This window comes from Eleutherodactylus coqui, chromosome 10, assembly GCF_035609145.1.
Source record: "Eleutherodactylus coqui strain aEleCoq1 chromosome 10, aEleCoq1.hap1, whole genome shotgun sequence".
Lineage (NCBI taxonomy): Eukaryota > Metazoa > Chordata > Amphibia > Anura > Eleutherodactylidae > Eleutherodactylus > Eleutherodactylus coqui.
The window spans coordinates 4,938,212-4,965,867 of NC_089846.1; the positions used below are offsets into that span (position 1 = coordinate 4,938,212).

At 51.5% G+C, this 27,656-nt stretch overlaps 1 protein-coding gene across 1 annotated transcript; it reads right to left on the bottom strand.

The window, feature by feature from the left end:
* On the bottom strand, positions 1 to 27,286 carry FBXW5 (F-box and WD repeat domain containing 5). Its single transcript, XM_066580051.1, has 9 exons — positions 27,234 to 27,286; positions 19,991 to 20,211; positions 19,745 to 19,902; positions 19,490 to 19,679; positions 4,535 to 4,683; positions 3,995 to 4,460; positions 2,893 to 3,040; positions 2,525 to 2,737; positions 1 to 1,610 (listed from the first exon to the last, which is right to left on the bottom strand). Exons 2-9 carry the CDS (start codon positions 20,181 to 20,183, stop codon positions 1,379 to 1,381), a joined length of 1,749 nt encoding a protein of 582 aa, XP_066436148.1. The 5' UTR covers positions 20,184 to 20,211; positions 27,234 to 27,286; the 3' UTR covers positions 1 to 1,378.
* Between the last annotated feature and the right edge of the window lie 370 nt (positions 27,287 to 27,656).

Genomic DNA, 27,656 nt, shown 5'->3' on the forward strand with positions numbered 1-27,656 from the left:
TAAACCATAAAAGAAAGCGTACTCGCCTGTCCTCGGCCATCCAGCACTGCGTGCCGTGACTCCTCCTCTCTCTTGACAGTGGAAGTCAAGTGATCACCACCGGCCAATCAGAGGCTTCAGCATCACCAGGCATCGTGGTGCCCAAACGGAGTGCTGATGCCAGGAGAACGAGTGGTGGTCACATGACTTATCGAGAGAATCGTGGGGCACGCAGTGCTGGATCACCAAGGACAGGCAAATACCCTTTATTTATTGTTTTCAGTCATTTGACACTCGTTTTACAATGTGACTTTCTACCCAGACGACCCCTTTAAGTGCTGTGAAAATAAAAAGTTCCAGAATTTTCCAATCTACTTTGTGTGTCGATTTCTCACCATTTTTAGGATCTGTTTGCTGTCAAGGAATGAGAACTTGGTTCCACTCAGAGGCAGTAACCCCATATCATCTCCTGCTCTCAGCTGAGCAGTGGTTACAATGTATCAGTCTAGACAATGCTCTGTGAGCACACCGATACATTGTAGTAACTAGCAGAGAGATTGGTGCGCTGAGGTCTTTCACTGTCTGCATTGCTACACTTGTATCAGCGCTGCATACTGTAGGTTTACTGCCTCCGAGTGCAAAACAAGTGGTCACTGACAGCAAACAGAGATCTTGAAAAGGGTGCGATATTGACAAACAATGTATATTAGAAAGCTGTAGCGCTCTGTGTTTGTGTTACACACGATTAAAACCTCTTTAAGGGTACGTTCACACAAAGCAGAAAATTCCACGCCCAAATCCCCCATCGGTTCAGATTGTGACTAGGATTCAGCTGCACAGCCTCCTCACCGCTGAACGCGGTCCCTGCCAGCCCCAGAGCACAGCGCACCCCGTCGTCTATTACTTCCACGTCACCTGACCAGAGGCCATCGGCAGCGGTTGCTGGGTGACGGCGTGCGCTGCGCTCAGGATTCGGAGGTGAGAGGAGCTTCTGCAGCTGAACCCGAGTCAGAAATCGCACGAATGGCGCAGGTTTTGATGCAGAAATGCTGTGGGTTCTGCGCGGTGAATGTACCCTTAAGGCCGCGGTCTCCAAGCTGGTGCCGACGTGCAACTCATCATGCTGGGAGTGTACTTTGGCAGCAGCCACACGTTGAAGAACACGGCTGTAACGTCTTGTCACTCTATGTTACAGTTATTTTACGCCATTTTCGCAATTCGCAATAATCACCATGGACGGAAGAAACAGACGTCGTCCGCTGTGTTGTTCCTCAGAGACACTGAAATGTGATGAGCCAGGAAGCGTCTCTAGGACCTGCGCTCACAGTCCCAGTCCTGACCGCACACCGCTCAAACCGCCATGACCAATAGACGTAGAGCCGCGGGCCGAGCAGGAAAATCAAGTGTCGTAGGATGCAGACCAAGGGGACGGCCTCAACAACTCCGGGGGGCAGCGCAGGGCGCGCCGGGAACGCCACACCTTGATGGTATAGTCGTCGCTGGCCGTCAGCAGAAGCTCCTGGTTCACAGGACAGAAAGCCACAGTGTTGACCACATTGTCGTGAGGCAGCGTGGCCAGGCAGCAGCCATAGTGGCGGTCCCAGATGTAGCCGCAGCGATTCTCCGCGCCACTAAAAGTAGGAAGAGCAGAAAGTCAGGTGCCGAGCAACATATCTACAGTAACACTGCTCATCCGGTAATCTGGAATCTCAGGACAGAAGCAAATTACATGTCCCCATGTGAATATAACCACCACTAGGGGGAGCTCACACTAACAGATCCGCTTCAAAGTCACCCTCTGAGCCAGGACACACAAAGATGGCCGAACGGCTTCTCTAACTACCTGTGTAATATTACACACTGCTCCGACTGGACAACACTGGTCAATCACAGCAGATGTAGTGCACAGTGTGCGTCATGAGTCAGTGAAGCTGGTGCAGCCATCTTTGTTTGTCCAGGACTGGAGGGTCCCTTCAACCAGTTGGGAGGTCACTGCTGCAAACGCTGTGACTATAAAGATAAATTATGGGATGAGTCTGCGCAGAACATGGGATTGATTTTAGATCATTTTCTAAATCGCACTGCAATAAAGATGTTCTGCATTAACCCCTTAGTGACGGTCTATTAAGTCAATGAGTGCGGATGATCTGCAAATATAACTGTGGATGCACTGTGGATTTGTAGGTCAAAATCAATCAGGGAGGTGGGACAAGGCCGGGAGGCGGGGCTGTGGATTTTTTCCGTGTGGATGATCCGCTGTGTATCCGCGCGGAAAAAAAGTTTGCAAACAGCGGCAAGCATTTGAAAATAATTTGCGCACTGGCAGGCAGGTCTTCCGCTGCGGACATGAGGCCTGACAGAACTGAAACACTGAAGCAGAAAACGGGGTGAAAAACTAAATTTGTGTCAGTCTCAAAACTTTTGGCCAGGACTGTCCTGACGGCTGGGAGGTCCAATCCAACCCCTCTGATTAACCGTCGCCCCGCCCCCTCAGCCCATGTATGTCTCTTATATCCGCCACAAGTCACTGCGGTTCGGCACCTACCTGGCCACAAAGTCTCGGCTGACGTCCAAGAAGATGAAGAAGCACTCGTTATTTGGGGTGTACGCTCGGTGGGCTCGCAGAGGCTCCTTCACTTCCCGCAGGGTCTTAAGGTCAAAGACTCGCAGCTCTATTTCTTCGGCGATGGGCGGTGGACACATGGGATCAGAAATCACGCAGTCTTTAGGCCAGGAGCGGCTATTTACATACAGATACCTGCAGAAGGAAGACACACAATCAGTTAGCCCCTATAACTGCTGGTCTCCAGCTATGGCACAACTACAACTCCCAGCAGGCTCCGGACAGCCGCAGGCTCTAGTATCACATGAAGGGATGCAACAGAATGAAAGAAGAGTGGATCCCGCTCTCACCTGTGATCCGGAGACAGACCCATGCCTATGATGTGACCGTGAATGTTAATTACATGGTCCAGGGAGTCAAAGAACTCATTTTGGCGCCGCTCCTCACCCAGTACGGGCCCATCTGTGGTCATCTGGTGCGGGAGAAGCTGCTTAATCCCTAAAATAGAGTAATGGTGCAGCAGTGACATCTTGTGGCAGCACACTATTACTACAAGCATACAAATTTACACTGATGTGCCAAAAGTGATGGGATAGCAGCATATAAATAGATGAGGATGCGTTACCTTGGGGTGCTCGGGAGCGCCCACACCTGGATAAGCTGTGAGGTATCATCTTATGAGGTTGTACACTGGCCAGCGTGCTCATGGCAAGGCAATATGAATTATTGGGACACAGCATGACCGTGGACACTGACGCAGTGGCCGCCCTTAAGTGCCTAATGCTCGCGACTGACTAGAATTGTCCGTGCGAACAGACTAACAACTCTGTTTCTGGCTGATGGTGGGGTTCGTGTGGGGCTCAGACCCCATAAAGCCATGGGCCCCAGTTGTCATCAAGGCACTGTGCAGACTGATGGGGGCTCCATACTGGTGTAAGAGGTGGGATGGGTCCACTGGTCCCTCTAAACACATCACTGACCGATGCCGCTACCACTGCTTGGTGACCAATTGCAGCCCTTCATGGACTTCATGTCCCCCACAATGATGGGAAATTCCAGCAGGATAATGCAGCGTGCCATCGGGCCCACTTTGCTCAGAGCTGCTTGGAGGAGTATTCTGGAGCGTTCCTATGAATGGCGCGGCACCCGACATGAGCGCAAACCCGCATTTATGGGATGTGGTGGAGAGGTCCATTCACCCCGAGATCCTGCACCTACAAATGCCCTGGAGCTGTGGGGGGGCTTTCAGACAGCTCTAAATTCCCCCTGACGTCTTTCATGCACTTGTGGAATCGATGAAACATGAAGTTGCTGCACTTCGAGGGCTAGAGGGGTCCCACACCATATCAGTTCCTGTCCCATGACTTTTGGCACGTCAGTATAAAGCCCTGTAAGTTTGTTGTGGAGCTCTGCAGAGGCAGGATGATAAAATACTCAAAGCAGACAACTCACCTATCTGATGGGGGGAGTAGGTCAGAGAGCCGGTAGTGAAGATGAGGTACTTTTTGCTCCCCTCGCTGACCTGAGGTTCGTCTGCTTGTTTCGTCCTGTACTTTGCATACCACTGGGCCACCTTCGTCTCAAACTGCTCCTCGGTGAGTGGCGGCTGCGGCGCCTCCTGCTGATCTTCGGCAGGATCGTCCACTAAGAACTGCAGAGCAGCTGCAATCTGAGCGTCTTCCCCTACAAGGTCCCTCCTGCTCACATCTTCTGCACCGCCGTCTTCCTCCTCCTCAGCGCTGTCCTCTGCCACCTCCGCTGGTTCTGGAGGGCTTTGTTCCACCCCCACACCTTTATCTCCGGCCTCCGCCAGTAGATCCGGGGAATCCGCCACCATCACCATACGGATACTGTTGGCGTTCAGGTTCTGGATTTTGAAGAGTCGCTTCACCACGTTAAGATTCTCCGACTCCACTTCCTGGGAAGAGAGGCCAAGTGCCATATAAGTATCCTCGCCCTCGCCCGCGTCCTCCCAGCGCTGCATGCACTCACCTGGAAGGCCTTGTTTAGCCACAGCACGGAGCAGGAGGTGACCCGGCCCATGCGGTGCAGGTTTCCGGAGATCAGGTGCGTGCTATTGAGCCAACATCCAAACACGTCGTAGGGTTTATTCCTCACGCGGGACAGAAGGTTAAACCCGTCTGTGGGAGGAGAAGAGCGGGAGACCCGTCACATGTCTTCAGCACTGGTTTTCCAATCCCCTCCATTAACCCCTTAGTGGCGCGGCCTATTCTGGACCTTAGCAACAATTTTTGGAGAGATGTTCATCTCCACTTTTCAAAGGTCATAAAGTTTTTATTTTTCCCCTTACACGGCCGGATGAGGGATGGTTTATTGGGTACATATGATGGATTGTACAACTTTGGGGATTTTTTTAGGCCCTCCCAAAAAAAATTAACATCAATTCCTCCTGTTTTTTTTGTTTTTACAGCATTACATGGCGGTTGGTACGATAACAAGAATACCAAAGTTGCATTTTTTTTTAGGTTTTTCCACTTTTGGAAGAAAAACCCTTTTTTTCATTACTACATTCAAAGTTCCATCATTTCTCTCTCTCCACGGACGGAGATCTGCTGTATGTTTTTGTTGTGATGAGCTGCAGTTTCTATTGGTACCATTTTGGGGTATGTATAGCTTTTTTGATCACCTTTACTGCATTTTTTTTGAGAGGCGAAATGGACAAAACAGCATTTTTGCTCCTTTTTTTTCACTATAACGTGCCGGATAAAAAGTGGGTTCAATTTATTATACGGCTCATTAGAGATGCAGCGATACCAAGCATGGGTTCATCAATTTAAAAAAAAATCTTTTTATCCAAGAGGGGAAAGTGAAAAAATAGTTTTTTTTTAATTGTTTCTTTTACACTTTTTTTCCATCCCTGTAGAGGCCTTGAACCTGCGATGGTGCGATCACTCTGATTATACACAGCAATACTTCTGTACTGGAATGCATTATTGCTTCTCATAGCGCTCACAGGCGATTCTGGAGGCCATTGTCTGGCGTCCGGTTGTTATGCGATCCATAGGCCCTCCAACATTTCATGGCGGAGGGTTGATGACGTCACAGAGGGAGCGCCGCCCTCCTCTGTGAACTCTTTACAAGCAGCGATCAACACTGATAGTTGCATGTAAGGGGCTAACAGCAGAGATAAATGTTCTCACTAGTGGGGCACCACAGGGGGCAGTATCGGGCCCTATAATGGCCCGGTAGATGGATCGTGCAGTAACATATTAATATTTACGGATGATACAAAAATATGTAAAGAAATTAACAAAAGAGGGCAGAATGCGGGTAGAAGAGGATCCGGATAAGTTGGGGCCAAAAAAGTGTCAGCTGAGGGGTAACAGTGATACATGTGAGGTTCTGCACACGGCAGGAAATACATGTCAGCTTTAGACACTAATGGGAAGCACTGGGGACCCCGACATGGAGAAGGACTTGGGGGGGGGGGGGGGGGGGTTTATAGCTGTCACCTTAACTGGAGCAACCAGTGTCAGGCAGCTGCTGCCAAGGGAAATAGGATCATGGGGGCATCAGAAGAGATCTAGGGGTGCATGATGGGAACATTGTTCTTCCTCTTTACAAGTCATTGGTCAGATCACACAAGGGTGGTTATTAGGTCGCTAAGGGATGGCCGAATAATCATGTATAAATATATCAGTAGTCAGTACAGAGATCTCTGCCATCACCTATTATACCCAGGACTGTAACAAGGGGGCGCTATAATAACTATGTATAATATATCAGGGGTCAGTACAGAGATCTCTGCCATCATCTATTATACCCAGGACTGTAACAAGGGGGAGCTCTAATAACTATGTATAATATATCAGGGGTCAGTACAGAGATCTCTCCCATCATCTATTATACCCAGGACTGTAACAAGGGGGCGCTATAATAACTATGTATAATATATCAGGAGTCAGTACAGAGATCTCTCCCATCATCTATTATACCCAGAACTGTAACAAGGGGGCGCTATAATAACTATGTATAATATATCAGGGGTCAGTACAGAGATCTCTGCCATCATCTATTATACCCAGGACTGTAACAAGGGGGCGCTCTAATAACTATGTATAATATATCAGGGGTCAGTACAGAGATCTCTCCCATCATCTATTATACCCAGGACTGTAACAAGGGGGCGCTATAATAACTATGTATAATATATCAGGGGTCAGTACAGAGATCTCTGCCATCATCTATTATACCCAGGACTGTAACAAGGGGGCGCTCTAATAACTATGTATAATATATCAGGGGCCAGTACAGAGATCTCTCCCATCATCTATTATACCCAGGACTGTAACAAGGGGGCGCTATAATAACTATGTATAATATATCAGGGGTCAGTACAGAGATCTATCCCATCATCTATTATACCCAGGACTGTAACAAGGGGGCGCTATAATAACTATGTATAATATATCAGGGGTCAGTACAGAGATCTATCCCATCATCTATTATACCCAGAACTGTAACAAGGGGGCGCTGTAATAACTATGTATAGATATATCAGGGGTCAGTACAGAGATCTCTGCCATCATCTATTGCACCCAGGACAGTAACAAGGGGGCGCTCTAATAACTATGTATAGATATATCAGGGGTCAGTACAGAGATCTCTGCCATCATCTATTGCACCCAGGACAGTAACAAGGGGGCGCTCTAATAACTATGTATAGATATATCAGGGGTCAGTACAGAGATCTCTGCCATCATCTATTATACCCAGGACTGTAACAAGGGGGCGCTCTAATAACTATGTATAATATATCAGGGGTCAGTACAGAGATCTCTCCCATCATCTATTATACCCAGGACTGTAACAAGGGGGCGCTCTAATAACTATGTATAATATATCAGGGGACAATACAGAGATCTCCCCCATCATCTATTATACCCAGGACTGTAACAAGGGGGCGCTATAATAACTATGTATAATATATCAGGGGGTCAGTACAGAGATCTCTCCCATCATCTATTATACCCAGGACTGTAACAAGGGGGCGCTCTAATAACTATGTACAGATATATCAGGGGTCAGTACAGAGATCTCTCCCATCATGTATTATACACAGGACTGTAACAAGGGGGCGCTCTAATAACTATGTACAGATATATCAGGGGTCAATACAGAGATCTCTGCCATCATCTATTCTACCCAGGACTGCAACAAGGGGGCTGGAGTAGGTTGGGAGTAGGTGGAGCCTTGCAGTCTGAGCAGAGCTGAGCTACTGAGCAGACGTGTCTGGAGCCCTTTCCCTCTCCCTGGAGAGGTGAGGGGGCCTCCATGAGTGTGCAACCTAGCACATCCTCCACCGTTCCCCGGGTGAGACCAGCGGGGAATGACGGTGTGTTACTGGTCTCAGGAGGAGAGCGATTAAGAAGATCCCAGAGGCTGATGCAGCAAGACTCCATGGAGAGTGCAGGCCATCCTGGAAAGAAAGGTGAGTCTTCCCAAGGACGGGATGGTGGCAGTTCCCTTATCCAGTATAAGGGGTGGGGTGAGCGCCGTCCCGGGGAGACCACCAACAAGTATAGTGCTAGAATTCATCTATGTACTAATGAATTTGAGGCGTGCGGTCAGAGGCTTAAAAAGCTGCAGATGGAGCTGAAATCTTTGAAGGCTCGGGCAGAGACTGCTGCAAGGAAAAAGGACCGTGTGACTATATCAGAAGAGATGGGGAAGGTGAGAGAGGCCATTAAGCTTCATTCTACTAGAAAAGAATACATTTTACAGAATGCTGGTGCATTTAAAGAAAGACTGAGCAACCAAGAGAGATTTGACAGCATGAGGAACCTCTCTGGGAAGGAGTTGGCAGTAACCTCTGTGTCTGACAGTGAGGAGGATGAGGCAGGTGTAATGGCGTCTCCAGGTGTGATGTCCTGCAGGGCGTCTCCAGATCTATCACCTGTGGAGATTTCCCAGCCCATCCCCCCACGGCAGCCCAGCCCAAGGCTGAGTGCTTCTTACTCCTCAGATGAGGAGGCAAGGGAGGGAGAAGGTGGTTATTTAATGGCAGAAATTAAAAGAATGGAATCCCCTACTAATCTGTCTAATCTTTCTTTTGGGGACGACCTACCTGAGGAGGGCAAAGAAAGATCAGGAAAAGGCAAGCAGAAGAAAAACAAGAAGAAGAAGCAATTACAGGTCGTATGCACACGTTTTGTACCTTTTCCTAGCCCCTCTGGTCAAACAGACTCGGCATCTGTGGTGGTCCCGGGAATGGATCAGAGGGAGAGAATCTTTCCCAGCGGCACCCAGGGGGAGGATGGGAAAGACCCCCCTGCTCAGCCGACCCCAGTACCAGTAATGGTGTTGGATGCTGAGCAGGGAGGGAAAGGTATGGCATCCGTTTTTAGTCAGGCACCTGCGGTGGGTGTTGAGACTCCCATGGACTGCACGCTCGCGGGTGGCGTGCCGTCTTCCGAGATAGACCCCGCCCTCCGGAGCACGCAGGCATCCGGGGAGGGGGTGCAGACTATCAGCTTATCAGAGGTGAATCCTGATGCCCGGAGCAGGCAGACATCAGCGGCGGTGTCAGAGTCTGGGCGCGATATTGCAGCTGCTCCGGCAGCACGGGACACCAGGGCATCGGCGGCGGTGCCAGCATCTAGGAAGGGGGCGGAGCCTAGTGACGTTACAGTGGCAAAATCGGTGACATCAGGTCATGGAGGTCAAATGGCAGTTGGAGTGAAGAAGGCTTCTCCTGTTTCAGGGGTACTAGTGTCAACAGGGATGCAGGTGGTGGGACGTGAAAGTGTGAAGGAGGTCCAGGGGAAGGGGCTACATGAGGGTGGGTGTAGCATATCTACTGTGGTTGCAGAGGAGGAGGGTGGTAGTAGGAATGCTGGTAGGAGCACTGAGGATGGTAGTGGATCCAGAGTCACAGGAGGGGAGGAGAGGATGTCTGGGATAGTACAACAGCCAGAGTCTAGGGATGGGAGGGCGGTTTGTCCAGAAAGGGATGCTTTGGGGATGATTGCCCACCCATCTGGTGCTACAGATAATAGGACTGGTGCCCAGGAACAGGCCAGGGCTGATGTTGCCGTAGTAGGGAGTGCGGTGGGGGCTGTGTCTGACCCATCTCCCCTCCCGGTGGTGCCTGGCCCCAAAAGTTATGCTGGAGCGGTTACCGGGGGGGCAGAGAGGCCTTTTTCCCGTGGAGCTGGACAGGGAAATTTACAGCGGCGTCTCTTGGAGGCCCTGAGGCGGGGAGAAAAGACGGCCAATATAGAGGGTGAGCAGGTTAACCTCGAATTCTGGATCCAGCGGCATGGACTTGGGGCCTTCCGAGAGAATAGAGGGAATTGGTCACTCCCAACAAGCGGGCCATCGGGGGCCAGAAGGAATGTAGTCCGTCTTCGGCATATAGGTAGCAGAGATACATGCCCAAAACGGGGGAAGGTGGTTGAGCTCCTGCTGAATATGGGCTTCAGGGCATATGACATCTTTGCCCTGATCCATCCTTTTGGTACCTCGGAGTTTGATATCAGCTTTGTTCGGTCAGAAGGTCTTGAACTTTTCTGGTCGAATTATGAGCTGGTTCAGACTAGGCCCGACTGGCGGGATTTCGAGGTGATTCCCGTTTCCCGCCAGGACACGGTGAAGTCAGTGACCGTTTTAACCCGTAATGAGTCACTGTCGTTCATTGACATCATGACCTGGATAGCTCGTTACGGGGAGGTACAGGGCAACCCCACAAAGAACCGTGACGAGTATGGCATCTGGTCTGGAGCCTGGACTTTCCTGGTGAAATTGAGGCGGTCCGGAAACTCTGTTACCCACATTCCCTCCTCTGCTTTCTTGGGAAGAGATAGGATCCTGGCCTTTTACCAGGGGCAGCCGAAGGTCTGTCACAAGTGCGGTGACCCCACACATTTCAGTGCGGCATGTACAAAAGTGATGTGTACATTGTGTGGGGGAGAGGGTCACCATGCCGCCTCGTGTACAGACATTCGCTGCAACCTGTGTGGTGTCCTAGGACACCCCTTCAGTCGCTGTCCTCAGCGTGCCCGTGCTGATGTTGCTCCTGATCCGACTGGGGTACCCCGGGGCAGCGGGGCCTCAGCTGGAGAGGGGGAGGGCGGAAGTAGGGGGTCTGGAGGTCCGGTGATGGAAAAAGGTGGAGGAGTGAGTAATACCAGACAGCAGATGTCCCGAAAGGAGGCAGGGGAAGGGGGGGAATCCAGTAGGATGACCCTGGTCCCTGTTTCCCAAGGGCCAGTGACCACCTCTGAGGACATAAGGGGCAGCGATTTGGAGGAAGAGGTCAGGAGACTGGTAAGAGAGGAGGACGAAAGGTCCAGTTCCCTATCAAGTTCCCATCCAGAAGACAGTTTGGATGAGGAGAGTAGGGAATGGCAAAAGGAAAAACGTAAGAAGGGTAAACAGAATAAAAAGAAGGGGAAAAAGAAATCTTCTCCCCCTCCAGGTCAGATGCTAAAGGAGGGCCAAACCGGCTCCCCTCTGGTCATCTTAACAAACCGCTTTCAGACTCTGGAAGGAGGCGACCCTGAATCCTCCTCATTAGAGGAGGAGGAGGTGGGGGAGCCAAGGAATAGAGTAGTGCCGGTGGGGGACGTCGCTCCCCTCCCCCCTGGGGGGCCACAAGTTCCTCCGGGGGTTAGGGGAGACTCAGTGCCACGGGACAAAGGTGAGGGCTCCTCTCCGAATCTGGAGGGGGGTTCGCAAAAAGAAATAAACAATCATGTAAAAAATATAAATATTGTAGAAATGGATATGTCGGAGTGTTTAAAAAGGGGTGGTAGGGATTCTGGTGGGGAATCGGGTAATGTAAAGAAGAGAGCTGTCCAACTCGATCACCCTTGATGGCGGCACTCACCCCGTTGACGTTGGCGACCATTAATGTCGCTAGCATTAAGTCTGATATGGCTCGCTTTATGGCCTTTGATTTTTTCAGCCGGAATGAAGCTGATATTTTGTTTTTGCAAGAGACCAGGCTAACAGACCTGGCCAGTATCCATAAAGCAAAGAGGGAGTGGACTCATGGGCCCTCCTATTGGTCTCTTGCGGCCGAACCATATAGCGGGGTGGCGGTTCTTTTTAAAACCGCAGCGGTTGAATGCAGACGGGTAATCGAGGTGGAAATGGGGAGGTGCTTGGTCTTGGACGTCCTTATGAGAGGTCAAGAGCTTCGGCTCATAAATATTTATGGTCCTCAGAGCAAGAACGAGAGGAAGGACCTCTTCATAAGGATCAAGCCCTTTCTTTTTACGAGTCGACTGGTGATCTTTGGCGGAGACTTCAATAATGTCTCGAGGCTCTGTGATAGGGGAGGTGCCAGAGACAAGTTGGCTTACGACAGCGTCGCTTTGAATAATATAGTGAGTGAGGCTCGCCTGGTGGATGTCCACGTTCGGCACACCACAGGCGACACGGGGTTCACTTTTTATAGAGGTAGTTGTAGATCTAGAATAGATAGGTTTTATTTAAAGGAGGAGGCTGTCTCCTCACCAATTCTGGTGGTGGAGGTGGAATTCTCCGATCACTGTTTAATTATGTTTTCTCTGAATGTTTCAGAAACCCCTCGGATGGGAAGAGGTTTATGGAAGTTAAATTCGGCACTCCTGGAGGAGGAGGAAATAAGACAGTCCTTTGAGGATTTTCTGCAGAGCCAGCTTCCACTGATGGGCCTTTGTAACAGTAAGTCAGAGTGGTGGGAGATCTTCAAGAAACGGGTTGCAAAATATTTCCGTGAGCTCTCAAACCTCAGAAGTTTGACCCAGTACCGTTTATATCAAGCTTTGAGGAGGAAACTCGAGCAAATTGTCTCGACTGGGGGCAGCCGTGAGGAAGCCTCCAGGGTGAAAGCCTTGCTGAAGGGATGTCAGTATGATAGGCACACATCTTTAGTTTTTGAGAGGGATTTCGGGAAATTCCGCTCGCCCGACCCCTACAGAAACTGTAAGTTGTCAGTGAATAGTAGGTTGGTAACTGGTCTGGTTGATAGTACAGGATCTCTGAAAAGGTCCAGTTCAGGGATCCTGGAGGTCGTCAGATCTTTCTACTCACACCTTTTGGCAAGGAAGGATCTAGATCGAGTCAAGATGTCGGCTTTCCTGGCTGATACCATCCCTGAGCAGGGGGTGGCGTCGTCGCTTGACGTTTTGACAGAACCGATCAGGGAAGAGGAAGTGAGACTGGCCTTTGATGGGCTTGCGCTCAAGAAAACGCCAGGTCCGGATGGCCTAACATCTGAGTTTTATAAGACCTTTAAGGAGCTGTTGGCTCCCCTGTTGACCGAGATATTTAATGAATGTCTATCCTCGGGCATTCTGCCAGAGTCAATGAGGAGGTCGGCCCTGATCATTTTGTCAAAGGGTAAAGATCCATCCCGGATTGAGAATTGGCGTCCCATAGCACTTCTCAATACGGACCGGAAGGTTCTTGCAAAGATCATTTTTAACAGGCTGGTGCATTTTGCACCCAAACTACTTTCGGGGGACCAGCACTGCTCTGTTCCTGGCCGAAGTACTTTCAGTGCTGTACTGGGTGTCCGGGAGGCTGTGGAACAGGGTAGGGCCGGTAATTGGAAAGGGTTCTTGCTGTCCTTGGATCAGGCAAAGGCCTTTGATAGGGTTGACCATGAGTACCTCTGGTCAGTCCTTCTGAGATACGGTTTACCAATAGGGTTTATTGATTGGCTTAAAGTTTTGTATGCAGGGGCTGAGAGTTTCCCGCTGGTGAACGGTTGGGTCGGGCGCCCCTTTGGGGTGGGGTCCGGTGTCCGCCAGGGTTGTCCTTTGAGCCCATTGCTATATGTGTTCGCAATTGACCCCTTTTTAAGGCGGTTGAGTGGCGGACCATTGGCGGGGGTCGGGATGGGCCTGGAGGGGCCGGAGTCTGCACTTAGGGCAGTGGCCTACGCTGACGATGTCACTGTCTTTGTCTCGTCCAAGGAGGAGGCTGGATGGGTGATGTCGGAGGTGGTTAGGTATTCGGAGGCTTCCGGATCCCGAGTCAATTGGGACAAGTGTGAAAGTCTCTGGCTGGGGGGAGGAGATCCTGATTTCAGTCTCCCGGACACTCTCCCGGAGCCTCAAGAATTTGCAAAAGTTTTAGGCATCCAATTTGGCCAGGGTGATTACCAAGGGAGAAATTGGGATGGTAAACTGAAAGATGCCAGTCAGAAGGTTGACCAGTGGAAGGGATGGTCTTTGTCCCTGAGAGAAAGGGTTAGCCTTATCAAGACTTTCCTGCTCCCGTTGTTAATCTATTTGGGCAGTGTATGTATCTTGCCGGAGCCTCTCTGGACACGGGTCTATAGTCTGTTCTTCCAGCTGTTGTGGGGGAACCGACTAAACCTAGTAAAGCGGGAGGTCACATACCGCACAAGGAGACTAGGGGGGTTGTCTATGGTCAACCCTGTGGTATTCCTAGTGAATACCTTTCTTAAAACCAATATAGCAAACTTCTGGAATACAGGAAGGGCTCCTTTGTGGGTAGTCTCCTCTAAGGCATGGTTTCAGCCTTTCTTCCAGGAATGGGAGACAGGAGGGCGTGTGAAAGATTTTCGTTCAACCCATGGACATCTCCCGGCTTACGTTGCGCCGGTTCTGAAGGTCATCCGTCGCTGGGGCTTGGGAGCTGAGGAGATTAGGACTCTGTCAAGGAGGTTCCTTGACAATAGGGTTCTGGTCACCCGCTTCCAAAATCCACTGGCCCTCAGGGACTGCCCAGGTCAGGACCTAGAGGTAGGGTTAGTTTTGTTAAATTCAGTAAGGGTCCCATTGAAGTTTTGGGATTTGGCCTGGCGCTCCTTCCATGGTAAGTTGTATGTGAGGGATAACTTGAAGTACAGAAAGGTGGAGGAGAGGGACTGTCCCCGGGAGGAGTGTGGCTCTGTAGTGGAGACTATGGAGCATTTCTTACTTCAGTGTCCCTTTAATACAGAGGTCTACAGAAGGGTAGGGGCTTCCATCGGTTGGCCTAGGCTGGCTGTCCCCTCCTATCCTGAGTGGGCCTATGGGGCATTCAGAGATCTGGGTGGACGGGACAGGTGCACATTATATCTAGTTAGTCTAGTGGTTAGATACTACACGTGGCACGCGCGGTGTTTAGTTTCGACGCGTCAAAAAATCCTCCCTGTGGATGTGGTGTGTAGGGACATCCTCGGTGACCTGGTGAAGGTGTGTTCTTTGGAGTTCAACAGGTTGGGTGCACTCAGGGCCTCTCGCCTATGGAGGGGTCTTTCTTTTGGAGTGCCCTAGCCTGGGGTTTCCTTTCCCGGTGATGGGCTAATTTTATTCTATTCACTTGATAGCTTTTTGTTTTAGTAAATAGAGGAAGAAAAGAGGGCTTGTAAGCACTGAACTTGAGCTTCTTAATGGTATAAGGTGTGTGGTATGTAGGGTATAAGGTGTCATATTAGTACAAACTAAGAAGAAGGAAGAAATTTAAAAAAAAAAAAAAAAAAAAAATGTATATAAATATGTATATTATTAAAAAAAAAAAAAAAAAAAAAGGTTTATATTTCTGTAGGCGGGTATTTGGGTTATGTTTTCTTTTCGAGATATGGTTTTGTTTTTAGGTTTATATTTAGGCCACATGGGGGAGAAAAGAAGAGGTGGTAAAAAAAAAATAAAAAAATAAAAATTATTAAATAAATGCGTGTGTGTATATATATTGCGTATGGTAAACTGTATTATGGGGAATGAATAATGATGTATATATTCACGCTGTAAGAGAGCTGGTCGGTGCAGCATCTGCCGTGGCTTCTGCTACAGTTTCTATAACACATCTTTGTGCAGCATCGGTCTTGGTGGGGTATGACCTCGTTAGTAATTGCATCCTTTTCTATTCTGTTTCCGGACGGACGGTAAATACCTGAGGAACACCTGGAGTCCGAACAAAAGGTCTCTAACCAGAAAAGATCTGGCTTACAAGGAAGTCTGAAGTGGGCGCAAACTGGAGGTCCGATGGATACAGTTTGAAGCAAACCTGTTTATGTTGTCTTGGACATTTCTTTTGTTTTCTTGGCTTAGTCCAAAAGGCTTGTTTTGTTATGTTTTTCATTTTTCTAATAAAATAGAGTTACAGAGATCTCTGCCATCATCTATTATACCCAGGACTGTAACAAGGGGGAGCTCTAATAACTATGTATAATATATCAGGGGTCAGTACAGAGATCTCTCCCATCATCTATTATACCCAGGACTGTAACAAGGGGGCGCTATAATAACTATGTATAATATATCAGGAGTCAGTACAGAGATCTCTCCCATCATCTATTATACCCAGAACTGTAACAAGGGGGCGCTATAATAACTATGTATAATATATCAGGGGTCAGTACAGAGATCTCTGCCATCATCTATTATACCCAGGACTGTAACAAGGGGGCGCTCTAATAACTATGTATAATATATCAGGGGTCAGTACAGAGATCTCTCCCATCATCTATTATACCCAGGACTGTAACAAGGGGGCGCTATAATAACTATGTATAATATATCAGGGGTCAGTACAGAGATCTCTGCCATCATCTATTATACCCAGGACTGTAACAAGGGGGCGCTCTAATAACTATGTATAATATATCAGGGGCCAGTACAGAGATCTCTCCCATCATCTATTATACCCAGGACTGTAACAAGGGGGCGCTATAATAACTATGTATAATATATCAGGGGTCAGTACAGAGATCTATCCCATCATCTATTATACCCAGGACTGTAACAAGGGGGCGCTATAATAACTATGTATAATATATCAGGGGTCAGTACAGAGATCTATCCCATCATCTATTATACCCAGAACTGTAACAAGGGGGCGCTGTAATAACTATGTATAGATATATCAGGGGTCAGTACAGAGATCTCTGCCATCATCTATTGCACCCAGGACAGTAACAAGGGGGCGCTCTAATAACTATGTATAGATATATCAGGGGTCAGTACAGAGATCTCTGCCATCATCTATTGCACCCAGGACAGTAACAAGGGGGCGCTCTAATAACTATGTATAGATATATCAGGGGTCAGTACAGAGATCTCTGCCATCATCTATTATACCCAGGACTGTAACAAGGGGGCGCTCTAATAACTATGTATAATATATCAGGGGTCAGTACAGAGATCTCTCCCATCATCTATTATACCCAGGACTGTAACAAGGGGGCGCTCTAATAACTATGTATAATATATCAGGGGACAATACAGAGATCTCCCCCATCATCTATTATACCCAGGACTGTAACAAGGGGGCGCTATAATAACTATGTATAATATATCAGGGGGTCAGTACAGAGATCTCTCCCATCATCTATTATACCCAGGACTGTAACAAGGGGGCGCTCTAATAACTATGTACAGATATATCAGGGGTCAGTACAGAGATCTCTCCCATCATGTATTATACACAGGACTGTAACAAGGGGGCGCTCTAATAACTATGTACAGATATATCAGGGGTCAATACAGAGATCTCTGCCATCATCTATTATACCCAGGACTGCAACAAGAGGGCACTCTAATAACTATATATAATATATCAGGGGTCAGTACAGAGATCTCTCCCACCAGACCTGCCTTGAATTGCACTAAAGTTAATGGAAGCTGTGCCTGCAGTACCAACATGGACCATTGCAATGTGCACAGCGCTGTCTGCTTCTGGCTCTGTCGACACTGACAGTAGGCTGGATAACAGCTGACTATTGGGGGTCCTGAGTGGCAGACCCTCGCCAATCAACTACTGTTCACCTCTTCTGAGGATTGGTCATCAATAGCTGTCAGCACAGGAAGTGTGTGTGCAGGCTTCACTCCCACTGAAATCAATAGAAGAGCCGCGCTGCAACTTCCTGCTTCTCCGCTGGTCACGACATCCAGGCAAGGAGAGGAGCAGAAAGTCAGGAAGACAGTGGGCCAGACAATCAGCTGATGGGACGGGGATCCTGAGCGACGGACCCCATCCGTCAACTACTGATGACCGAGCCAGAGGATAGATTATCAGTGAAAAAGAGGGCAGAAACCCCTTTAACCTCTTAACGTCACAGGGAGCCTGATTGGCTGGAATCGGCACACGTGACGGGGGCGGAGCTACGCGATGACGCGTACAAGGGGCGGAGCCAAAACGCCGATGGTGCCGAGCCGAGCCGAAGAGAGAAGACCCATCTGCGCAAGCGCGTCTAAAAAAGCAAGAAGACACCGAAATTAGACGGAGCCATGGAGACGGGGACGCTAGCAACGGAGCAGGTAAGTGAATAACTTCTGTATGGCTCATATTTAATGCATGATGTACATTACAAAGTGCATTAATATGGCCATACAGAAGTGTATGACCCCACTTGATTTCGCGAGACAACCCCTTTAATAGAATGCTTGTCAGATCGCGGTATGATATAATGCTATAGCATTACATCATACTGCAGGAGCGATCAAAGCACCACAAGTTGTTGTCCCCTCTGGGGACTAAAATAAAAAGTAAAAAAAAAGTTTAATTATTAAAAGAAAAGGTACCGTATATACTCTAGTATTAGCCGACCCGAGTATAAGCCGAGTCAATAGTTTTACCACAAAAAAATTGATAAAAAAACTTATTGACTCGAGTATATAGTAGGTAAAGAAAAAAAACCTCAATACTTCCCTTTCAGCTGGTGTCTGTGTCCCCGGCACGATGCTCCCCCCGGCACTGTGGCCAGCTGCTGCAGTCTTCTCCCCAGCTTGCTTTTGAAATCCCCGCCGTCAGCGCTGCGATTGGATTGAGCACCGGCGAATCACAGCCGGCGCTCGATAAACCAATCACAGCCATTCAGAATGACATCACTGAATGGCTGTGATTGGTTTATCGAGTGTCGGCTGTGATTGGCCGGCGTTCGATCCAATCACAGCGCTGACAGTGGGGATTTCAAAAGCAAGCCAGGGAGAAGACAGCGGGGAAAAGACTGCAGCAGCTGGCAGCAGCGTGCCGGGGACACAGACACCAGCTGATAGGTAAGTAATGAGGGTTTGTTTGTTTGTTTTTTTACCTCGCTTGAGTATGAGCCGAGAGGGCTTTTTCAGCACATTTTTTTGTGCTGAAAAACTCGGCTTATACTCGAGTATATACGGTAATTAGAGTTTAAATTTATAATAAACATCTAAATAAGAAAACAAAAATACATATTTGGTATCACTGCGACCGTAAGAGACCGATCAAAGTAACGCATTATTTACTACGCAGGGTGAACACAGTCAGGAAAAAAAAAAAGAACAGCAGAAATGAGCTTTTTTTGATCACCCCGCGTCCAAGAAAAAAATGTAACAAAAAGCAATCAAAAAGTTGTATGTATTCAAAAATGGCCTCAAAGTAAACTGCGGGACGTCCGCAAAATGAGGCGACGGCGGCAGAAAATAGCTTAAAAATGAAATATCTTTGAAAAAAAATGAAAGCGGTACAACAAAAATAAAACGACATAATTTGGTATCGGAGAAACCGCGCCGACCCGAGAATAAAGTTATCAGATCACTTGTGCGCCGCTGACACAAGACGCACACAAAGATGGCGGGATTTGGTTTTTTTTTTCCATTTTACTCCACTTTATACATTAAATAATACCATTGAAAAATACAACTCGCCCCGCAAAAAACAACCCGCAGGCGGCGGCGATGGGGGAACGGAAGAGTTAGGGTCTTATGAAAGGTGGAGGAAAAATGCAAAAAATAACTAAAGGGCCGCATCATTAAGGGGTCAAAGGGGCCGTCCCACAAAAGCAGATTATCCCCAAATGGGGTCCCACTGATCCTGAGAACAGGGTCCATCCAGGAACGAATGGCGGTTATGTCCGAGATGAATGAGTGGCACATCGGACCCCCGTCCTCAGTGTCAGTGAGGGTCCCAACAGTCAGCAAGTCATCGGCTATTCTGCCAGCAGGCAATAACTCGCTCTCACGGGACGGTCCGATAATCCGCCAACATATTCACACCCCGAGCGGGGCTTACCGAGACTGAAGACGGCGATTTCTCCGGCACTCGAGTTGTGTTGACCTGCGAAGACCCCGGACACAAAGACCCCGGACACCAAGAGCAGCGTGTCATCAGAATTAAACTGGGAGAACTGGGTGTAGTTCCAGTGATGATGCCTCATGTTGGCGCTGTGCAGGAGGGACATCGGGTGGCGGGTGTTCCATATCTGCAAGGCAATGAGAAGATGCAGAGAGCCGCGTACGGCGGGGACGCTGCGCGGGCGCCACCTACCTTCACCGTGCAGTCCTTAGAGCAGGAGGCGCAGAGTTCTCCGGAGTGCGAGAAGCTGACGTGCAGGACCTCGTCCGTGTGCTCCCGCAGCCGCTCCACCTCCACACAGGGGGCGCTGTCACTGAGGCGCTGGAACTCCTCATACCAGGAGTCAGAGCCTGCCACACAAACAGCGTGCCGTGTCACTAGCTGAGGGGGTGACGGCACGGAGACATCAGCTGTATGGAAGGGGGCGCTATACCTCACCTGGATACCGGGGGATCTGGCGCTGCACCTGGTAATGGTGGTAGAACAGATCCTTCCACAAGAAGTCATCTCGGGACACCTGATACCAGCGGCGGCACACCAACCCCGCAGACAGTAGGTCCGCCGGCCCCAGGCTCAGGAAGATCTGGTAGAGGATGCTGTCGGGGAGGAGGGACGCTCCCGCCACCTCCATACTGTCATTCTGTCGTCTTCAGCCCACCCTGAAACACAACCACATCGAGAGACGGGAGCTGAAGGCGGTAATACAGATATACGGGGTACAGCGCAGTGTATACGGGGTGCAGGGTGACTGTATACAGGTATATGGGGTAGAGCACTGTGTATATGGGGTGCAGGGTGACTGTATACAGTTATTTGGGGTGCAGGATGACTATATACAATTATGGGGTACAGCACTGTATACAGGGTGCAAGGTGATTGTATACAGTGTATATAGGGTACAGCACAGTGTATACGGGGTGCAGGGTGACTGTATACAGGTATATGGGGTAGAGCACTGAGTATATGGGGTGCCGGGTGATTGTATACAGGTATATAGAGTACAGCACTGTGTATATGGGGTGCATGGTGACTGTATACAGATATGTAGGGTAGAGCACTGTGTATATGGGGTGCAGGGTGACTGTATACAGTTATTTGGGGTGCAGGATGACTATATACAATTATGGGGTACAGCACTGTATACAGGGTGCAAGGTGATTGTATACAGTGTATATAGGGTACAGCACAGTGTATACGGGGTGCAGGGTGACTGTATACAGGTATATGGGGTAGAGCACTGAGTATATGGGGTGCCGGGTGATTGTATACAGGTATATAGAGTACAGCACTGTGTATATGGGGTGCATGGTGACTGTATACAGATATGTAGGGTACAGCACTGTGTATATGGGGTGCAGGGTGACTGTATACAGTTATATAGGGTACAGCACAGTGTATACGGGGTGCAGGGTGACTGTATACAGGTATATGGGGTAGAGCACAGTGTATACGGGGTGCAGGATGACTGTATAAAGTTATATAGGGTATAGCACTGAGTATATGGGGTGCCGGGTGATTGTATACAGGTATATAGAGTACAGCACTGTGTATATGGGGGAGCAGGGTGACTGTATACAGTTATATAGGGTACAGCACAGTGTATATAGGGTGCAGGCTGACTGTATACAGTTATATAGGGTACAGCACTGAGTATATGGGGTGTCGGGTGATTGTATACAGGTATATAGAGTACAGCACTGTGTATATGGGGTGCAGGGTGACTGTATACAGATATGTAGGGTACAGCACAGTATATATGGGGTGCAGGGTGACAGTATAAAGGTATATAGAGTACAGCACAGTGTATATGGGGTGCAGGGTGACTGTATACAGTGTATAAGGGGTGCAGCATAGTGTATACAGGGTGCAGGGGGACCGTATACAGTTAAGTAGGGTACAGCACAGTGTATACAGAGTGCGGGGTGATTGTATACAGTGCATATAGGTTGTAGAATGACTATATACAGTGTATATGGGGTGTAGGGTGACTGTATACAGTACTGTGTATATGGGGTGTAGGGTGACTGTATACAGGTATGTAGGGTACAGCACAGTGTATATGGGGTGCAGGGTGACAGTATAAAGGTATATAGAGTACAGCACAGTGTATATGGGGTGCAGGGTGACTGTATACAGTTATATGGGCTCAGGGCTCGGTCGTCGGCCCCCTCCCCTCCTCTTCCCCTTCCCCTTCCTGTTGGGGCCCCCCAGGGCTCGGTCGTCGGCCCCCTACCCTCCTCTTCCCCTTCCTGTTGGGGCCCCCCAGGGCTCGGTCGTCGGCCCCCTACCCTCCTCTTCCCCTTGCTGTTGGGGCCCCCCAGGGCTCGGTCGTCGGCCCCCTACCCTCCTCTTCCCCTTGCTGTTGGGGCCCCCCAGGGCTCGGTCCTCAGTCTCCTCCCCTTGCTGTTGGGGCCCCCCAGGGCTCGGTCGTCGGCCCCCTCCCCTCCTCTTCCCCTTGCTGTTGGGGCCCCCCAGGGCTCGGTCGTCGGCCCCCTCCCCTCCTCTTCCCCTTGCTGTTGGGGCCCCCCAGGGCTCGGTCGTCAGCCCCCTCCCCTCCTCTTCCCCTTGCTGTTGGGGCCCCCCAGGGCTCGGTCGTCGACCCCTCCCCTCCTCTTCCCCTTGCTGTTGGGGCCCCCCAGGGCTCGGTCGTCGGCCCCCTCCCCTCCTCTTCCCCTTGCTGTTGGGGCCCCCCAGGGCTCGGTCGTCGGCCCCCTCCCCTCCTCTTCCCCTTGCTGTTGGGGCCCCCCAGGGCTCGGTCGTCGGCTCCCTCCCCTCCTCTTCCCCTTGCTGTTGGGGCCCCCCAGGGCTCGGTCGTCGGCCCCCTCCCCTCCTCATCCCCTTGCTGTTGGGGCCCCCCAGGGCTCGGTCGTCGGCCCCCTCCAATCCTCTTCCCCTTGCTGCTGGGGCCCCCAAGGGCTCGGTCGTCGGCCCCCTCCCCTCCTCATCCCCTTGCTGTTGGGGCCCCCCAGGGCTCGGTCGTCGGCCCCCTCCCCTTCCCCTTGCTGCTGGGGTCCCCCAGGGCTCGGTCGTCGGCCCCCTCCCCTCCTCTTCCCTTTGCTGTTGGGGTCCCCCAGGGCTCGGTCGTCGGCCCCCTCCCCTCCTCTTCCCTTTGCTGTTGGGGCCCCCCAGGGCTCGGTCCTCAGTCTCCTCCCCTTGCTGTTGGGGCCCCCCAGGGCTCGGTCGTCGGCCCCCTCCCCTCCTCTTCCCCTTGCTGTTGGGGCCCCCCAGGGCTCGGTCGTCGGCCCCCTCCCCTCCTCTTCCCCTTGCTGTTGGGGCCCCCCAGGGCTCGGTCGTCAGCCCCCTCCCCTCCTCTTCCCCTTGCTGTTGGGGCCCCCCAGGGCTCGGTCGTCGACCCCTCCCCTCCTCTTCCCCTTGCTGTTGGGGCCCCCCAGGGCTCGGTCGTCGGCCCCCTCCCCTCCTCTTCCCCTTGCTGTTGGGGCCCCCCAGGGCTCGGTCGTCGGCCCCCTCCCCTCCTCTTCCCCTTGCTGTTGGGGCCCCCCAGGGCTCGGTCGTCGGCTCCCTCCCCTCCTCTTCCCCTTGCTGTTGGGGCCCCCCAGGGCTCGGTCGTCGGCCCCCTCCCCTCCTCATCCCCTTGCTGTTGGGGCCCCCCAGGGCTCGGTCGTCGGCCCCCTCCAATCCTCTTCCCCTTGCTGCTGGGGCCCCCAAGGGCTCGGTCGTCGGCCCCCTCCCCTCCTCATCCCCTTGCTGTTGGGGCCCCCCAGGGCTCGGTCGTCGGCCCCCTCCCCGTCCCCTTGCTGCTGGGGTCCCCCAGGGCTCGGTCGTCGGCCCCCTCCCCTCCTCTTCCCTTTGCTGTTGGGGTCCCCCAGGGCTCGGTCGTCGGCCCCCTCCCCTCCTCTTCCACTTGCTGTTGGGGTCCCCCAGGGCTCGGTCGTCGGCCCCCTCCCCTCCTCATCCCCTTGCTGTTGGGGCCCCCCAGGGCTCGGTCGTCGGCCCCCTCCCCTCCTCTTCCCCTTGCTGCTGGGGTCCCCCAGGGCTCGGTCGTCGGCCCCCTCCCCTCCTCTTCCCCTTGCTGTTGGGGTCCCCCAGGGCTCGGTCGTCGGCCCCCTCCTCTTCCCCTTGCTGTTGGGGTCCCCCAGGGCTCGGTCGTCGGCCCCCTCCCCTCCTCTTCCCCTTGCTGTTGGGGTCCCCCAGGGCTCGGTCGTCGGCCCCCTCCCCTCCTCTTCCCCTTGCTGTTGGGGTCCCCCAGGGCTCGGTCGTCGGCCCCCTCCCCTCCTCTTCCCCTTGCTGTTGGGGTCCCCCAGGGCTCGGTCGTCGGCCCCCTCCCCTCCTCTTCCCCTTGCTGTTGGGGTCCCCCAGGGCTCGGTCCTCTGCCCCCTCCCCTCCTTTTCCCCTTGCTGTTGGGGTCCCCCAGGGCTCGGTCCTCTGCCCCCTCCCCTCCTCTTCCCCTTGCTGTTGGGGTCCCCCAGGGCTCGGTCCTCAGCCCCCTCCTTTTCTCTATCTACACAGCCCCTATTGGACAAACCATCAGGAGATTTGGCCTCCAATACCATCTGTACGCTGATGACACCCAGCTATACACCTCTGCCCGTGACATCTCTGCACCTTTACTCCAAAACATCACCGACTGTCTGTCCGCTGTCTCTAACACCATGTCCTCTCTCTACCTAAAACTAAACCTCTCTAAAACTGACCTGCTGGTATTTCCACCCTCCACTAACCGACCTCCTCCTGACATCTCCATCTCAGTGTGTGGCACCATAACTCCCAGCATGCCCGCTGCCTTGGGGTCATATTTGATTCTGATCGCTCATTTACCCCCTACATCCAATCTATCGCCCCCCTCCTGCACCAGACTCTACCCCCTCCAATCCATCCTGAATGCGGCAGCCAGGCTCATCTTCCTGTCCAGCCGCTACTCGGACGCCTCTGCCCTGTGCCGGTCACTGCACTGGCTGCCCGTTAAATACAGAATTCAATTTAAACTCGCCACCTTCATCCACAAAGCCCTCCACAGCGCAGCACCCCCTATATTGTATCCCTCATCCACAGCGCAGCGCCCCCTATATTGTATCCCTCATCCACAGCGCAGCGCCCCCTATATTGTATCCCTCATGCACAGTGCAGCGCCCCCTATATTGTATCCCTCATCCACAGTGCAGCGCCCCCTATATTGTATCCCTCATCCACAGCGCAGCGCCCCCCTATATTGTATCCCTCATCCACAGCGCAGCGCCCCCCTATATTGTATCCCTCATCCACAGCGCAGCGCCCCCCTATATTGTATCCCTCATCCCCAGCGCAGCGCCCCCCTATATTGTATCCCTCATCCACAGTGCAGCGCCCCCTATATTGTATCCCTCATCCACAGTGCAGCGCCCCCTATATTGTATCCCTCATCCACAGTGCAGCGCCCCCTATATTGTATCCCTCATCCACAGCGCAGCGCCCCCCTATATTGTATCCCTCATCCCCAGCGCAGCGCCCCCCTATATTGTATCCCTCATCCACAGTGCAGCGCCCCCCTATATTGTATCCCTCATCCACAGCGCAGCGCCCCCCTATATTGTATCCCTCATCCACAGCGCAGCGCCCCCTATATTGTAGCCCTCATCCACAAAGCCCTCCACAGCTCAGCGCCCCCCTATATTGTATCCCTCATCCACAGCGCAGCGCCCCCTATATTGTATCCCTCATCCACAAAGCCCTCCACAGCACAGCGCCCCCCTATATTGTATCCCTCATCCACAGTGCAGCGCCCCCCTATATTGTATCCCTCATCCACAGTGCAGCGCCCCCCTATATTGTATCCCTCATCCACAGTGCAGCGCCCCCTATATTGTATCCCTCATCCCCAGCGCAGCGCCCCCCTATATTGTATCCCTCATCCACAGCGCAGCGCCCCCCTATATTGTATCCCTCATCCACAGCACAGCGCCCCCCTATATTGTATCCCTCATCCACAGCACAGCGCCCCCCTATATTGTATCCCTCATCCACAGTGCAGCGCCCCCCTATATTGTATCCTTCATCCACAGTGCAGCGCCCCCCTATATTGTATCCCTCATCCACAGTGCAGCGCCCCCTATATTGTATCCCTCATCCACAGTGCAGCGCCCCCATATATTGTATCCCTCATCCACAGCGCAGCGCCCCCTATATTGTATCCCTCATCCACAGTGCAGCGCCCCCTATATTGTATCCCTCATCCACAGTGCAGCGCCCCCCTATATTGTATCCCTCATCCACAGTGCAGCGCCCCCCTATATTGTATCCCTCATCCACAGCGCAGCGCCCCCTATATTGTATCCCTCATCCACAGCGCAGCGCCCCCTACATTGTATCCCTCATCCACAGTGCAGCGGCCCCCTATATCGCCTCCCTCATCTCAATCCATCACCCAGCCCGGGCTCTCCGCTCTGCTAACAAAATCAGACTGAGCGCCCCTTTAATTCGAACTTCTCATTCCCGCCGCCAAGACTTCTCCAGAGCAGCACCGGTCCTCTGGAACGCACTACCAAAGGCTACCCGGGCAATCCAGGACTCGCAGAACTTCAGGCGTGCTCTAAAAACGCACCTCTTCAGGGAGGCATACCGCATTCCCTAAACAAACCCCTCTGTACTCCGCCTGATAACATGCTCCCTGACCTACTGACTGCAATCCCTGCTAGCCATCATAAACCGCTCCTGCAGTCATACTGATTCTGCCATCACACAGCCAAATGTCTGACCATTGTCTATGTGTATAGCATCGCTCACTCTCCACCTCGCCACACCGTGCACATCTCCACCCCGCCATACCGTGCACATCTCCACCCCGCCATACCGTGCCCATCTCCACCCCGCCATACCGCGCACATCTCCACCCCGCCATACCGTGCACATCTCCGGCCCTTTACCTTCTGTATCACCCCATTACTTGTAGTATGTAAGCTCGTTGGAGCCGGACCCTCACCCCTATTGTCTCCATCAACTGATTACTATGTAACCGTTCTGTAATTCTTGTATTTTTTGTCTTTCTGTATTCCCCGTCTATGTAAGCGCTGCGGAATATGTTGGCCTATACAAATACAGATTATTATTATTATATGGGGTACAGCACAGTGTATATGGGGTGCAGAGTGACTATACAGTATATATGGGGTACAGCACAGTGTATATGGGGTGCGGGGTGACTGTATACAGTATATATGGGGTACAGCACAGTGTATATGGGGTGCGGGGTGACTGTATACAGTATATATGGGGTACAGCACAGTGTATATGGGGTGCAGGGTGACTGTATACAGTATATATGGGGTACAGCACAGTGTATACGGGGTGCAGGGTGACTGTATACAGTTATATAGGGTACAGCACAGTGTATATGGGGTGCGGGGTGACTGTATACAGTATATATGGGGTACAGCACAGTGTATATGGGGTGCGGGGTGATTGTATACAGTGCATATAGGGAACAGCAGTGTATATGGGGTGTAGGGTGACTGTATACAGTATATATGGGGTGCGGGGTGATTGTATACAGGTATATAGGGTACAGCACAGTGTATATGGGGTGCAGGGTGACGGTATACAGTTATTTGGGGTGCAGCACTCTGTATACGTCGTGCAGGGTGACGGTATACAGCTATATGGGGTACAGCCCTGTATATATAGGGTAGAGCACTGTGTAGGTGGTCAGCAGCTGACCGTCCTGCTCGCACATCCCCCTCCCGGCTCTCACCTGCACTTCCGGATGCTCCGCTCTGTCCTCCCTCCTCTCTATGATTGTCAGTCCTCCAGCCCCGCCCCGCCGCTCTATGATGCGGCCTCCTTCATGCGGGCTTCCTGTAATAGCAGTGCTGCCATCTGGTGGTTAACATTGTGTACTGCGCGGGCAATAACTGCAGCAAGCAGCGAGTAACAGCGTCATCATCTGGGTGTGACGTCACCGCGCATAACGCTAAACGTCATAACGTAAAACCAGCAAGTAGCAAAGGCAGCTCAGCGGCTGGAATGAGGTGGGTGAGGGAAGTAAGTGAACCCTCTGACATCAGAGCCGCAGCGTTAGAGGATCTTCCCGCGCTCACGGGTAAACGGAGTTTACCTTCCATCCAGTACATAACGGCGCAGCGTTCGGAGCGAACAATAATAATGCGTGGCTGAT